The sequence below is a fragment of the Corvus cornix genome, chromosome 1A (assembly GCF_000738735.6).
Source record: "Corvus cornix cornix isolate S_Up_H32 chromosome 1A, ASM73873v5, whole genome shotgun sequence".
NCBI lineage: Eukaryota > Metazoa > Chordata > Aves > Passeriformes > Corvidae > Corvus > Corvus cornix.
In genome coordinates, this window is record NC_047057.1 from 14374044 (window position 1) to 14389453 (window position 15410).

At 45.4% G+C, this 15410-nt stretch overlaps 1 protein-coding gene across 1 annotated transcript in view; it reads left to right on the forward strand.

The window, feature by feature from the left end:
• Positions 1–15410, forward strand: part of LOC104686914 (sucrase-isomaltase, intestinal-like) — a 63362-nt gene that overhangs the window by 7559 nt on the left and 40393 nt on the right. Inside the window, exons 5-7 of the mRNA XM_010395701.3 lie at positions 8433–8601; positions 9215–9311; positions 10379–10491. Of these exons, the coding sequence (XP_010394003.1) occupies positions 8433–8601; positions 9215–9311; positions 10379–10491 (379 nt within the window). The remainder of the gene's footprint in view (positions 1–8432; positions 8602–9214; positions 9312–10378; positions 10492–15410) is intronic.

Here is a 15410-nt window from a genome sequence, read left to right on the forward strand (position 1 = left end):
ACTTCAGCCTCCTGTTTTAAGATGTGAATGGTCATTGCCTTACTGTCTCAATAAACAGCTGAATCAGTCACTAATTTCCATATGCACACAAACACTGCTCAGACCAGTCGATGTGGGCAAATAAAGCCTCTTCAACAGGTTGCTACAGTTGCACTCCCCAGGTATGGGTGGATAATAACTTGTGTCTGCACCAAACCAGGTCAGGGTTCTCTGATGGACCTTTTAAATATCTCTGAGGAAAGCTTTCCCATAGTAAAGCAAACCCAGGTCCTCAGAAATCTGCTTTGCATTATGCTTCTTATCCCTTGCTGGCAGAGCCATGCTGCTGGATGACCCACCCTCCAAAAAAGCCTAAATTCCTTCATGATCCCCAGCATGCTCTGGCACAGCTGACAGTCCACCTGGGGAGAGAGCAGCCTGTCTGAAGCAGAAACACGGTGTAAGTTGGGGTTGCTCTTTCAAAGCCCACACCTGTATTTCCCTGCCCTCCTTCCCGAGGTGCGGTCTGTCCTGCCATCCGTGTCTGTGCTGTAGGCTGTGAAGCAGTGGGGTAGCTGGTGTCAGGCTCCTGTCTGTCTGCTTGATAGAAAACCCCATCTCTGCTCTGCCACTCGTGTGTGCAGAGCCTCCTCCTTGTGAGGAATGATTTAATTCCACATTGGAAATGCTGCAGGGGACAGGCAGGGGAGGCTTTGAGGTATCCCTGAGTGTGCTTTACAGGCGTTTCTCATGCTTGCTGCATGCAGGGAGACTTTGCCATTGCTGAGCTACCCAAGGAGGGCAGGACAAACTCAGGGCTCCATGTAATCACAGTAACAGGGGAGAGGAATAAACTATATGAGGGGAGAGACATTAACAGCTGATTGCAAACCTCATGCAGAGCCAGGAGCAAGAATAAAAGGCCTAGTCCTGCTACATTTTCAGCTTGCTCCAAGGTAATCAGTTGACAGCTGCTGCTTTGCCTGCATGGGGAGAAAATTAGACAGTCATGTAGGGAGATGATCCAGGCACTGCTGGGGGCTACTGGGACCAGAAGCTCTTGGGCTGCCTCCCTTTCTCCTCCCAGTAATGCCTCTTGGCTTACTCCCTCTTACCTTTCTCCTTCTCATCCGCTGCTGTCCTGTTCTCTGTCCCATCCCATCCTGCCTCCTTCTGCTCCTCTTATTCACCCTCTCCAAAGCTCCTGCTGTTTTCCCACTAGCCAGGGAAGGTCCTTTTCTGTGCCAGTAGCTATCCAAAGCCATGGGGGTAAGGAGGGGCCATGTCCACACATTCACTGGTGGGGTGCCAAGGGGATCAGATGAGACACAGCAAAGCTTCTGCTCCCATCCAGATGTCAGATGTTTTCTGTTTTCCACGAGAAAATAGAAACCTGCTTCTGATTTAAGGCTGCAAGTCACAGATCTGAACCATGAGGGACAGGGACTGGGGCCTGTATCTGCTTGCTGCCCCAGAGGTGAAGCTCCATCTTTGTCGGGCAGCAGAGACTGCAGGGAGCCTCTTTCCACTCCCATCATACTTAGAAAATAACTGTTTTGGCAAAATTGGTGTGGTCAGTAGAAAAATGTTTTGTCAAGAGATTGGCTTTAGTTTAGTAAATCCTTGCTCAGGATACCCTGGTTGATCTTGCAGCTCTAATGGGAAACTGTCCCACTGTTGGCCAGGGCCCTATGTTAGTAAAAACAGCAGATAAAATACTGTGTTGTAATTAGGCAGGTGAGGGAGCTAAACAGCCTGTGAGTTGTTTTGTGGCACATACACTCAGATTCAGTGCTATTCTCCTTCCTGCTCTTGCCACACTAACAACAGCAACCACTGGCAGAGGCAGTATCAACTGAGAGCATGAAGGCTCCAAGAAAGCATAGATTTTCTCAAGAACAGAGAGTAAAAGGCTGGGAACTATTTGCTTTAAGACAGTGATAAATAGCAAACACATGCTCATTTTGCAGTGTGTGATTACCCTGTGGGACTTATTGCCCCAGGGTAGCACTAGCACAGGAGGCCTGGCAGGATACACATTCAGGCATAATAAAAAAATGATCTGTAGGAAAATAAAACCCCCAAATACTTTTGTCTCTATACTTCACAACATCAGTTAATTCTATGAAAACAGCCAGAAACTTCCTCCATAAGCAGATTATTGCAAGACTGACTCTGAGTGACATCTTATGCCTTCCTTTGTGATATCTGGCCTGGGCCATTGCTGGAGACAGGCTGCAGAGGGATGGACTACTGATTTGATTCTCCACTTTAATATCCTGACTTTTCCTTCATGATGTCACACAAATAATGGAAGGCAGAACATTTTTTTTCCAAGCCAGATAGGGGCTACTTTCTATTAAGAGTTTAGAATACCTTGTTTGTTCTTGCACTTGGGAATATACTGCACAAATAACCAAAATCTAATCAAGACTTTCCCTAATTTCCAAAAAGGCTGCTGCAGGGTTCAGGTGCCTTTTTTATTGTTTGTGGTAGTTAGTACAGACACCACTTACCATGAAGACGTTTTTACATAGGCAAGGCTATTGTCTTAACTGCAGTTTTGCTGAAAGCAAGGGGAGTAAATTGTATGCATTATGAATAGATTGGGTTTGTTGCTAGTTTGTAAGAGCCATTGTTTTAGTCTTCTAATCATTAAGATTTATGTTATGTAGACAAGAAGTATTGTAGGTGTATCACTTATCCAGGTGTTTTTCAAAGCAAAAATAAAGCATAACTCCAGCAAGTTATAGGACATTTCCTGATATCACAATGATGAATACAGTAGAAGTAGAGCAGAACTGTGTCAATAACTGTAAATATACTCTGCAGTTCTTTTTTTTATAAATGTCATGTTTGTGGAAAATCTGTTGATTGCTCCTGCTGATTTCCACGGAATCACAGAATAACAAGGTTGGAAGAGACCTCCAAGATCATTGAGTCCAACCCATGCCCTAACACCTCAACTAGACTATGGCACCAAGTGCCATGTCCAGTCTTTTTTTAAACACATCCAGACATGGTGACTCTCCCACCTCCCTGGGTAGGCCATTCCAGTACTTTATTATTCTTTCCATGAAAAACTTTTTCCTAATATCCAACCTATACCTTCCTTGACGTAGCTTGAGACTGTGTCCTCTTGTTCTGTCAGTTGCTGCCTGGTGGAAGAGACCAACCCCCTCCTGTATATGACTTCCTTTCAGGAAGTTGTAGAGAGGGATAAGGTCACCTCTGTGTCTCCTTTTCTCCAGGCTCAACAATCCCAGCTCCCTCAATTGTTCCTCCACCTACTTGACAAATCACCTTTAAAGGAAGGTAAACGTATAAAAATTCAGTCTTGGGGGGCCTTCTGCAGTCCAGTGGTGTCCCAAGACTTACAGCTAATAAGGAATACAGCTGTTGTGAAACAGTGTGTTGTGGTTTAACCCCAGCTGCTTGCTCACTCCTGCCTGAAAGATGGAGAGAATTGGAAGGGTAAAAGTGAGAAAACTCATGGGTTGAGACAAGAACAGTTTAATAACAGAAAAAAAGTAGTAGTAGTAACAATAATAATAATAATAATAATAATAATAATAATAATAATACTGTAATTAAAAGGAAAATAACAGAGAGAAAAATAAAACTCAAGAAAGAAAAGTGATGCAAATGAAAACAATTACTCACCACCATCTGACTGATGCCTACCAGTCCCTGAGCAGCAGTCTTGCAGCCAACCTTCCTGCTAGTTTTAATGCTCAGCATGAAGCCATATGGTATGGAATACCCCTTGGGTCAGTTGAGGCCGGCTATCCCAGCTGCATCCCCTCCCTGCTGCTTGTGCACTCCCAGCCTCCTTGCTGGTGGGGCAGTGTAAGGGGCAGCAAAGCCCTGTTGTGCTCTGTTAAGAACTGCTCAGCAATAACTAAAACATCCCTGAATTAGCAACAGCTTCCAGCACAAATCCAAAACATCACTGCATACCAGCTACTATGAGGGTTAACTCCAGCCAAAACCAGCAGTCAGTGGAAATATTTTTAGCAATCTGAGATCAGTGGAAAACCATAGAGAGCTGGGCTCCTAAGGTGATGCTCTTCAGCATCTCAAGTGTGTTGAGTCAGTATATTTGAGGTTCATTTGAAAATAGAGTGTGTACTCCTCACTCCGTAAGGTGCTTTAGCACTTTATGGGCAGCCTGGGCATACTGTAATAGCCCAGGCCCTCTGGAAAGGTGTGCCCAACCTTTGCCAGGGGGCTTAGACTCCCTTTTTGGATAGCTGGGTAAAGTTACAACTGAATTTGCACACAGATAATATACAGGGTGGTCTGGAGGCCAAGGAAAGCAGATGTTACAGGGGACATTTTCTCCAAGTGACTGAGTGGACTAATTGTTTACAGCTTAAAATAACGAGCTCAGTTCTCCAGGATTCATTGTAATAATAAGAAGAAAAAGACCAAGCCTCTCCCAACTTAAAATTATTTTCAAATGTTCAGATCATTCATGATGCATGTCCTAATGATGTATCATATATGTGTCCCAAGTCTCGTAATTCTGGAGGTTTTGTAAGAACACGTTTAGAAGTGCCAGCAGCTGGTTGCTCACAGCAGGCAAGTCAGTGCTTCGAGCCATTGCAGTCGTCGGTCTCCAGTAAACCTCGACAGAGCAAAGTTGTTCAGACAGGTCATGTCCAGTTCATGTTACAAAGGACTGATGATTGCACTCCTGAAAACCATCTTTTAGTCATCCCCCTCGAATGTTGTGACAATATTAGTCATGATCTACACCTTCAAGATGAACAGGATGTTTTATCTATCGGCCTACTCACCTTCCTTTAATACTACTTCCTTGGTCTACTCCAGTTGTGTTTCATCCTGATGGCCAGTGGCTTGACTGCTGGGTGTGAGACTAGTTCCCTTTCTGGCCAAAAATGTTAATTTTTACAGAAACCTTTTCAATCTGAGTCATTCTTTTTTTTCCTGATAAGAGGCTAAAAATTAGAGAGCTTTACTCTTTAGTGTAGTGCACGGTGTTTGGAAGAAAAGAGTAGCTTTCAACAATTAGACTCCTTGGACAGGCAACAGCTGACTCTTCACAGGCAATGGGCCAGGCAGATATGAGGGGAGGCTGGTTTTTATTTCCACAGACACACTAATGGGTTAAGACATTCAGCAGTGAATGTGACTGCAGCTATTACCTCTTGTGCAAAGAGAAGGGTTCTTGTCCTCACAGACTTTGCCTTATCTAACTGCTAGTAGGGGTTGAATTTTTGACAGTGAGCAACTGTTCAGCTGTGCTTTTAGATTTTTTAGATCCCTTCTGTTGTCGATCACAGTGCTTTTATGGTTCATAGGACTCTTGGAGGAAAACCATGCAAATTCCTGCAGACATTATGTCATTTTATGCTCCCTCCCGTTTTCTTCCTTCTATCTGCTTTAAACCAGCAGGGGGGGAGGTGGAAGAAATATGACATTTTCTTTTGTTGTATCCAAGGGTTTAAGGAATGACAGACATAATTTTTTTCATTTAAGTGATTGCTCTTTGCCAATGCCACACGAGCAAACACATAAAGTAGCACAACAGCTTGCCACAGTGTGCTGGAGAGCACAAGGACTCTGGAAGCTGCTTGGGAGTGGAGGCAGAGAGTAGTGCTGGGGGAAAACCTGTCCATGCTTTCCTTCAGATGGAGATGACGCAATGACGCCCAGAAAAAAAGAGAGAGTCATCACCAGCCTTTTTATGTCATGGTTAATGCTATATTTAGTGTGTAGCTGTGCTGGCGTGCGGAGGTCTAGGGAAAGACAAGGCTGATGGGGTGCAGTGGTGGTGGCACAGCATGGGAGCTGTGCTGGTGGGGTGGCAGCCCCCAGGGAGCTGAGCCATGGAGGGGTGCAGAGCAGGGCACTGTTACGGCAATGTCATGCAGAAGTAGAGTGCATGAAGGAATGCCTGAAGGAATGCGTGAGTCATAAACCAGTTTCTCCACAACATGTAAAGTTATGGTGGGGCAGAGGGCTTGTTCCTAGGGCTGTTGTTTGCACCACCCCAGTGACCCTCCTGGTCAGGGAGGGGACTTGCTGAGCTGAAGGAATACTTTAATGCCATGGTAACACAAAGTGTTCTCATGATAGGAACTGTCAGTGCTGTAATGTGGGTACCACAAATGTACAAAGCCTCATGTCCTCTGAACAGACATCGTGGGGAGAGCTCAATGAGTTAGGACAGATATTTAAGCTCTTTCCAAAGCATTTTCCCTCTGGCATAGTGTGCCAGTTTGGACAAATTTGGAAATATATCCTCTGAGAGAAGGCAGGTTACAACCATCCCTCCCCCACCACATTCAGGAAAAAATAAATTTTCCTCGAAGGAAAGTGAAAGAGATAAAAACTATTTATTTAACAAACACACAGGAAAAGGATAATAATGCTAAATAATAAAACCTCTCCCTCTGCTGAGAGAAACCTGGGAAAATGTCAGCGTCCTTCTGTAGATCTCTCTCTCCCCCTCCTTGGAGCTGGGACGGGGTGGTGGGCCCACCTCCAGGGCCAAGGCCTTGGTGGAAAGTCCTCCCAGTGTATTCTGATGTTGAAACCATCCAGCAGAGAAAAAGGGAAAAAAACGAAGTCCCAGGAAAACAAAAGCTCAGCTCTCCAGAGGAAAAGGAGCTGAAAAACTGGCCGAAAGCTGGCTGGAAAGGAAGCAAGCCGGGTGCTTCCTCCTGCTCCCGCCGCTGCTGTTAGCAGCAAGAGAGGCTTATCTGTGTCTTGAAAACATGAAAACAAACTGCAAACTGCTTTGAAAAAGTGCACTTTTCTCTCCCCCCACCTGAGGCTCAGTTTAAAGGCATAGAAAGGCACAGAATTAATTTCTGGGCATAGAACAGCGATTTGGGATACAACATCATAAAGTCACCCCAAGACACATAATTTGAGTTTTTCATAACCCTGTGGTCTGCTCAGAGCAGGGACCCTTCCTGTCTTGGCACAGAGCAGAGCTGTGTGACAGTCTCCTTTGGACAGGAATATAGCTCCAGAGCCCATCCCTATTCCTACACAGCAACCACTTCCTGCAGAAAGGCCTCTATTTGTCAAGGGCTGGATCTGATTCTCAGGGATGTTTTGCATGCATAACCCTCCTAAAAGAAAATAATCTTATTCAGTACTGCATGTAGGTGGAGATGATGGAAAGGAGGGAGGGAGGGGTTCCTGCTGGCAAAAAAAAACCAAATCAAGAATTATATACAAATTCTTCCGTTTCCTGCTTGTAAGAAAGGACAAAGAGACTTTTAAAAAAAATACACAGACCTTTTAGTACCTGTGCTTGACTTTGGATTTGTCTAGGACAATTTAGAGATAGTTTGTGCCTGCTTTTTGCACAGAGAGGCAAGGGGGTGCCTTAGGCATCCCTGTGAGTGGCTGTCCCTGCATCCTCGGGGGGAGAGCAGGCCAGCGTTGTGGGAGCAGTGGTGCCCTCCCAGTCCTCCCAGGAGCAGGGACTTGTCCCCAGGCAGGGGTGCTGATGGCACAAGTAGCAAGCCACTCACCAGAGCACTCCACTCATGGGGGTAGAGCTGCTCCCCACTGACACAGCTTATCTTCCGTTTCTCTGATTTACCAGTCAGTTTGATCAACCATTTAATTTTGTCAAAATCATTGACAGAAGAACATTAAAAGAAGAGTTATGCCACTTCTGTGCTCTATGGCTTGCGCTCGTTTATTTTAATTAGCTGTAACAAGTTTGTGGTTAAACAAGGCTCGAGAGGGTGCTATCTAAATGAGCTACTCATGGCATACACGGGACCATTAACAAAACACTTCTCCACAGCTTGACCATGTTCTCCCCATCTAACTTGCAGCTCATTATAGCTCTAGAGATAGGAAACAAAATGTAGCACCTAATTAAAATGTGAGCCTGTGTTCACAGATGATTCAATAGAAATAAATGCATTAAGCTGGTGAGAGAAGTAGGAGAGAGTCATCACAATAAAAACATACTGTTCAAGAAGAGTCTGGAGAAAACTATACCCCTATTTTAGGCACCTGCATGAAGTTCGGGGTATTCAGGTTCTGATACACCAAAACATTAAAAAAAAGGCTGATAAAATGTCTGTTGTTCTCATTAAGGATTCTGAACTCCACTGTGTAATAACAATTTTTAGCCTTTCATGTTGGTTGTCATAGAAATAGCATAAGCAACCACTTATTTTGATAACAGATTTATAGTCTGTCTTCCGTTATTTTAATTGTTCTTTTCAAAAATTATATTGATGCGGTTTTTTTGCATAAGTAGATGAGATATCTTCAACCATTGCAAGATAAATTTAATGTGTTAGGTTCATCACATTAGAAGCATGTATAGAATTTAATGGATTTTTGATATTCTCCAAAACACATAAAAAGTGTAAATAGCCAGACATGAACTTAAAATGATACCTTCCAAGGACAAGCAAACTAATCCTGTCTCCCTCTGTTTGTCACAGGTGGGACAGTCCCCTGGTTGATCTGTTTTTCTCCAACCAGTTCCTTCAGATCACCACCACTGTTCCATCCACTTCTGTGTATGGGTTTGGTGAACATGAGCACCCGACCTTCAAGCACAACATGGACTTCGTTACCTATGGCATGTTCGCCAGGGATCAGGCACCAACGGTAATTCACTCTGTGCAACACTTTGTCCCAGCTTGTGTCACCAAAACCAGGTGGCAAACATGGAATATCACAGGCTTTGCAGGTATCATCAGTTTTAATTAAAGGACAAAGCCATGAATTGCTTTGAGGGAACTTTGAAACCTTTTATCAGAAGCTGTCTCACAGTGCAGTTTTCAGAAAAAAAGTATATTGTGTGCCAAGATCCTGGTTCAGGAAAGCTTTGCATTTCATGCTCAGATCAATCCCTGCTCATCCAAACAAGCTGGACTTCAGCAGGACTCATTAGATCTTTGGCTGAACTGGAGTCAGTGGTTAGTGAGTCTGTTTTAACTAGAAAAGTTACTCTTACTCATGCCATTTTGAAGGGTTTGGCAGAATATCAAAGGTTTAACTGGGAAAGCCTAAAAAATCCCATTTTGATAAGGCAGAAAAAAGCCCTCTTTTCTATCAATTTGACTTCACAACAATTTAGATGAAAAAATCCCCAGCCTGTCAAAATAAATCTCTAACTATGACTGAATTTATTTCCTTGTCTGTGCATATGTATCTACCTGACAAAAACTATGAAAAATAGCAGTCAAGTCATACCTCATGTGTTGTTTCTATGTTTCAGTCATTTGCCAACCTCTATGGAGTTCACCCTTTCTATATGTGCGTGGAACCTGACTCCAATGCCCACGGTGTTCTCCTTCTGAACTCCAATGCACAAGGTAAAAAGATATATGGATTCCCTGTATAGACTGCATATAGAAATATGATAAATTAATAAGTATAAAAAACTGTTTTACTGATTGCTTTTTCAATGTGATACAAATATTAGTGACTGCTCCCTGACTAAGCTTCCAGGAGTAACTATAGAGTTTTCAAAGGGATTTCAGCAGAATGACTTTTTAGGCATTTTTAGGCATTTTCAGGGGAAATACATTCTTAAATTTTTAATGAAAATAGATGGAAATAGAGGGAAAGAAGAAGGTGGAAGAAATTTCCTCTGAGATTGGCATAATGAAATAAAATCAATTTAGTTTAGTCCTATATTCTGTCTTTGGAGAATAGTTTTGTATGTTGTCATGGTCACCTTACTGCATTAATCTAGTGGTATAATTTCAGAAAAGGGGAACCTTCACTCAGTCTATAAAATCAGTTTCCCCTGGCAGACAATGGCTTTCAATAAGATTAAAATAGCATAGGGGAACCCTAAACACAAGCTTGTTGATTCTTCTTACATATATGAAACTGAGACAAATGGATGTATGCAATCCACTCTGGGTGGGTTTCTGTGATTTATTGCTGCACCATGCCAATCTGAAAGCAGAGATTACAGAAACACTGAGCAATAGCCTGCCTACCTTCAGGCCCTGTTTTCTCATCCAGTTGTACCCACAGGTGCACAGAAGAGCCCAGTGTGGGGAGACATAGGATAGGATAGGATAGGATAGGATAGGATAGGATAGGATAGGATAGGATAGGATAGGATAGGATAGGATAGGATATTTCAGTTGGAAGGGACATAAAACGTACTTATAGTACAACTGCCTGAACACTTCAAGGCTGACCCAAAGCTAAACATGTTGTTAAGGCATTGTCCAAATGCCTCTTAAACACTGACACATGCAGGGCATCGACAACATCTCTAGGAAGCCTGTTCCAGCATTTGGCCCCCCTCAGTAAAGAAATGCCTCCTAATGTTGAGTCTCATCCTCCCCTGATGCATTCTTGACCCATTCCCATGTACAGTGCAGAGCTGGTTTGTACTGAGAACCCTTTTTTTCCCTTTTAGATGTTACTCTGTCTCCAAACCCAGCTTTAACTTTCCGCACTATTGGAGGGATCCTTGACTTCTATCTCTTCATGGGACCAACTCCTGAAAACGTAGTTCAGCAATACACTGAGGTCAGTAGAAAAGTGCACATGGCACATGGAGCAGTGCCTTGTAACACAGTCCTGTCAGTATCTGGTAGTATCAACAGGTAGCGCAGCCAGAGCTTTGTCCTGATCCATTCGTGCAAAGCTGCAGCTTCGGATCCATGGGACAACTGGCGTATGCTCGAGCATCTGTGAACAGTCTGTCACAGGCTGGCTGGGTGTTCAGTGCACATCTCCAGCCTTTCCTGCAGTATGCCAGGATGGGATGCAGGAGTGCACTAAAGGGATGCAATGATTAGAAAGAAATCTGTCTGAGCTTACTCCTCTCTGGGCCGTCACAGCTTTACAGTCTTTGCTGTGTGACATGACTGCATTTTGACACTGTGGGCCAAGTAAACAAACTAGGCAGAGCACAGATGGAATGTTTGGGAACTTTACATATGCTAGATTTCAGAGATGTTGAATGGACTTTAAAGTCTTCAAGCCTTTATTTGCCAATGGAATTGCTTGCTGATTTTGGAGCCAAATTAGTTGTTTACTAATGAAAACCCATATAATTGCATTGGAGAGCATAGATGTATAACAATGCATTTACTGCTGTCTCAGAGAGTATAAATACTTGCTATGAATTGCCCAATGTTTTCCAGAGAGCTGAGAGTACACATGCAAATGGCTGTTTTGGAAGTGTACATGCAATTCTTATCTAGTGAGGTCTGCGCAGAAAAAAGTAGCAGATAACATGCTTTTCCTGGTCACCAAATGATGCTTCAACTGTGCCTTTCCACAGAAAATTGCTACCTCAGACCCAAGCTGTGTAGATAAAGAAATCAGTGTCAAACCTAAAGGGTATGGAGCAAAGCTGAGAAGGGGCATGTTACTGTGAGAAGGGGGTCACTGTGCAGACCCTGAGGATCAGGCTGCAACTGGAAGGCTGGGCAGGGTAGGGCATCCCAGAGCCAGGCACTCAGAGCTCACAGTGAGATGTGCGTGTGCTCTGCCTTCCCATGTGCCACCTACCAAAGGGGCCTGAGCTCTGATCTGCAGCAAACATTTTGTCTTTCTTGGCTTTCTAAAGCCTCCATATCCTATGCTTGCCTTCTTTTAAAGTGCCTGTATGGGAACAGAAATATTGTGGTTTAGAGTGAGGGAAAAAGAGGATTTAGCCCAGAAGGAAGGTATTGCTGGGTTCTGGTTTGGTGAAGGAAAGGGTAAGACTTGCTCATGCTGCTCTTTTGGGAAGGCTGGAGCTTCTGCAGGGTGGTGGGCTCTGCTAGACCTTCCTTTTCCAAGGAGAGGTTCAGGTGCTACCCCCCAGAGAGGTGGGAGGCTGACGGTGCCCCTCCATGTCCTGGAGCAGGAGTGACTGCTCTGTTGCTTGGAGGTTTCCAGCTCTCTCTGCACATTGTCCCCACCAGTTGCCTGTCATGGTTTAACCCCAGCTGGCAACTCAGCCTCACACAGCCACTCGCTCACACCCCCTCAGTAGGGTGGGGGAGAGAATCCAAAGGGTAAAAGTGAGAAAATTCGTGGGTTGAGATAAGACAGTTTATTGGGTGAAGCAAAACTGTGCACGCAAGCAAGGCAAAACAAGGAATTCATTCACCACTTCCCAGGGGCAGGAGGGTGTTTAGCCACCTCCAGGAATCTGGGGAATGGTGGGACATGTGACAGTTACTGGGGAAGACAAATGCCATCACTCCAAATGTTCCTGCTCTCCCTTCCCCCAGATTTATATGCCGAGTATGAAGCCATATGATGTGGAATATCCCTTGGGTCAGTTGGGCTCAGCTGTCCTGGCTGTGTCCCCTCCCAGCTCCTTATGTATCCCCAGCCACCTCACTGGTGGTGTGGAGTAAGGGGTAAAGAAGGCCTTGACTCTGTGTAAGCACTGCTCAGCAAAATCAAAAATATCCCAGAATTATCATCACTATTTTCAGCACAAATCCAAAATACAGCCCCATACCAGGTACTATGAAGAAAATTAACTCTCTCCCAGCTCAAACTATCTCTGGTCCCAGTGCCACAGACCAGCAAGCAGGCTGGGGTTTTAACTTACACATGGGTAATAAAATAAGGGGGGAAAAAAAGGGGGGAGAGGGGAGGGAGAAGTAAAGCAACTCTCCCCCAGGCTGGAGCTTTGATCCCCCTTTCAAGGGAGTTAGTGCAGCAGTACGATGGAAATTAGAGCCACCCCTGTTTCTTTTCAAAGTCTTTCACTGGTGTTTGAAGGCAGCATTTCTGTAGCTTAGCAGGTGGTCAGCATCTGAAAATAAAATGAGAGAGTTCTCACTCCCCAGCTGATGGGTAGCAGCAGTTCACTTTCCACCCGTCTCTGGAAATGGAGCTGGAGCAAAGAAAACAAGGTAAAGGAGAGCAGTGGGCGTCTCCTAATGAGACATGTCGCATGCCAGGACAAAAAAAATCCTGTTCTGTATTCTTTGAGCTTGTGCTCAGCTCTCTAGGGAATCTTAAAGAATGCATGTTAGTAATTTCAGTGTGAAATAATAACTTCTTCAGTAAACATCCTGAAATTCCAAGGTCAGAAGTGTTACAATTACCATATTATTAGTCTCTAGGGTAATAATTTGGCTTTTATGTACAAGATATGTGGGAAGGTGGTGAAGGAGACAGAAAAGACTTTCTTTTTCAATTGTATTTTCTGTCACACTGAGAGGACTTTCCCCGTGCAGTCATTGTCATGCTGTAGGGAAGGAGAAGGGGTAGAAAGGAGAAGTGTGACTGATGTCTGAAAGGCACTGCTCAGCAGCATAGCTTGGCTCTCTCAGCTGTTTGCATGGGTCTCCTCCAGGAATTGGTGTTTTGGGAGCTCCTGGCTGCAGGGGCCCCTGGTGGGACCAGGCTGCACTGCTGCAGAGCTTAGCGAGGCACCTCCCTCCTGTGCAAGCATCTGCCACAATCACTGCTTTTTGCAGGGAACATGCATTGTATCTCTCCAGGATGGCCCCACTGGTGTGGCAGGGTGGCCAGGTGCTAGCTGGAGCACAGCTGGTGAGAACAAGGGATCTGTTTCCAGAGCAAAGTGCTTTATACCTTTCTCAAATGTTTTGTGCTGTGGCTTTCAGTGCCACGTCAATATCTGAGCCACCTCTCTGCCCCTGCTACACTTGTTTCTGTGGGAGGTTTAGGAACCTAGCTCTGCTCTGTGCTTTCATGTCGCTCCCTCCAAACCAGTGAGTTAGGACAGCTTTGTAACAAAGCTCTTTATTTGGTCTCTGGAGTATGCAAGATTTCCCCACACACCTCTCCAGGTTGCCACCAGCACCCAGGGTGGACCATGGACTCTTGGCCAGAGCTGCTGGGTCCAGGCTATGCCAGGAACAGGGCTCCCTGTGTGGTGATCACATGAGTATTGCAGCTGCCCGGCCAGAGCCACCAGGCTCTCTGCATCCATGGAGTGAGGACAGCAACAGCAAAAGCTGTGGTGGCCCTGGATGCCAGCCTGGCCCAGGATAATCTGCTCCAAGAGTGAGGCAGGGTGTTACTGTGGGGATTCTGTAACACAATGTATCAAATCAGGAGTCCCGTGGGAAAGAAACATATATGGACAGATTCTTGATAGCTGTTTCAGAGAGATGTTTATTTCTCCAGCCGCATGGCCGGAGCTCTGCCGAGGAACTTCTACAATCACCGGACCGAGGGTCCTTTGCCCACACAGGGGAACACAAACCAACCCATGGGAACGAGGCTGACCAGGGGCAGGGAGACCCCCTGTCTGTCCCCCCAGGGCCCCTCTCCCAGGGGTACATGGCAGGGGGAAGGGACCCCGACAGCAGGGTGTGAGAAGGGAGCAGAGGGCTAAATGCTCGTACCACTGTCCCTCTGCTGTGCATGGAGCAGAGGTGAGCTAAAGGTGATGCATCCTGCCAGTGGCACCAGAGTGCTACAGCAGTGACAGCAGGTAGAGGGTATGTGCTGGGCATAGTCCCATGGGAAGGAGAAGCCTCCAGCCCGATTCTTCTGCTCCCTCCTGTCCCTGAGCCCAGCTGTGTGGGGCATTGCTCCTGCCCCATCTGAGATTGTCCTGTACAGCTCTCCATATATGACAGTGATCACATTTTTCTCCTACTGCAGAAGAGGTCTGGTGTGCAGAACAATTACGTAATGCAAATCTCACTTCTAATGGCAAACACCTCAGTTTGCAGGAGGGTGAGAAAAAGCAGTAACAAGCTAAAGAGTTCAGGCACTGAGCTGAGCCTGGTATTCCAGGCCAACATTGCCAAGACCACTGGTGGCCTTTCAGAACAGAACCAACAGTGCATAGCAGTGGTGTATGAGCTCCATAACAACACACTCAGGAATGTTAGGGTTTAACAAATAGATATTTAATAGCTCTTGGGTAGAGAGGAAGCCATTAATTTGTTATTTTATCACAAATTATCCAATAATAAGCTGTAAGTGAGTACACTGCTGTTACAATTTGGTTTAGACCTAGGAAAGCAAAGCAAGCTAAGTCTCTGAGCATAAACCAGAAAGAACTTAGAAGGTTCAAAATATCCCCAGAAATGTGATTAAAACCAAACTAGGTTAGATGTTGCCAAAAAATGGATGTATTTTATTTAATAGTATAAGAGGCAAAGAGAAGGGAAGAAAAAGAAGTATGCGTGGGGGGTGGGGGAACAGGGAGAGGTGACAGGGGTTAGATGGAAGCACATCACCCATCCGAGGGTCCCAATGATGTCTCATTGCTCCCCTCCATCTGGTGGTGAGGGTCCCCCGTCGCCACCGTGGCCACGCCGCTACACGCTGCCACATGCCACGCTGCCACACGCCACCACACGCCACCACACGCCGAAGAGTACAGAATCCCATGGATTAATATACGCTTTGGGCCAGGTGGGAATGCCCACGTGTCTCCCCTTGCAGAGCCTGGCTTGACACACTGTCCCTTGCAACACTGAGGGTCTGTTGCATCATCTCTGGTGCTC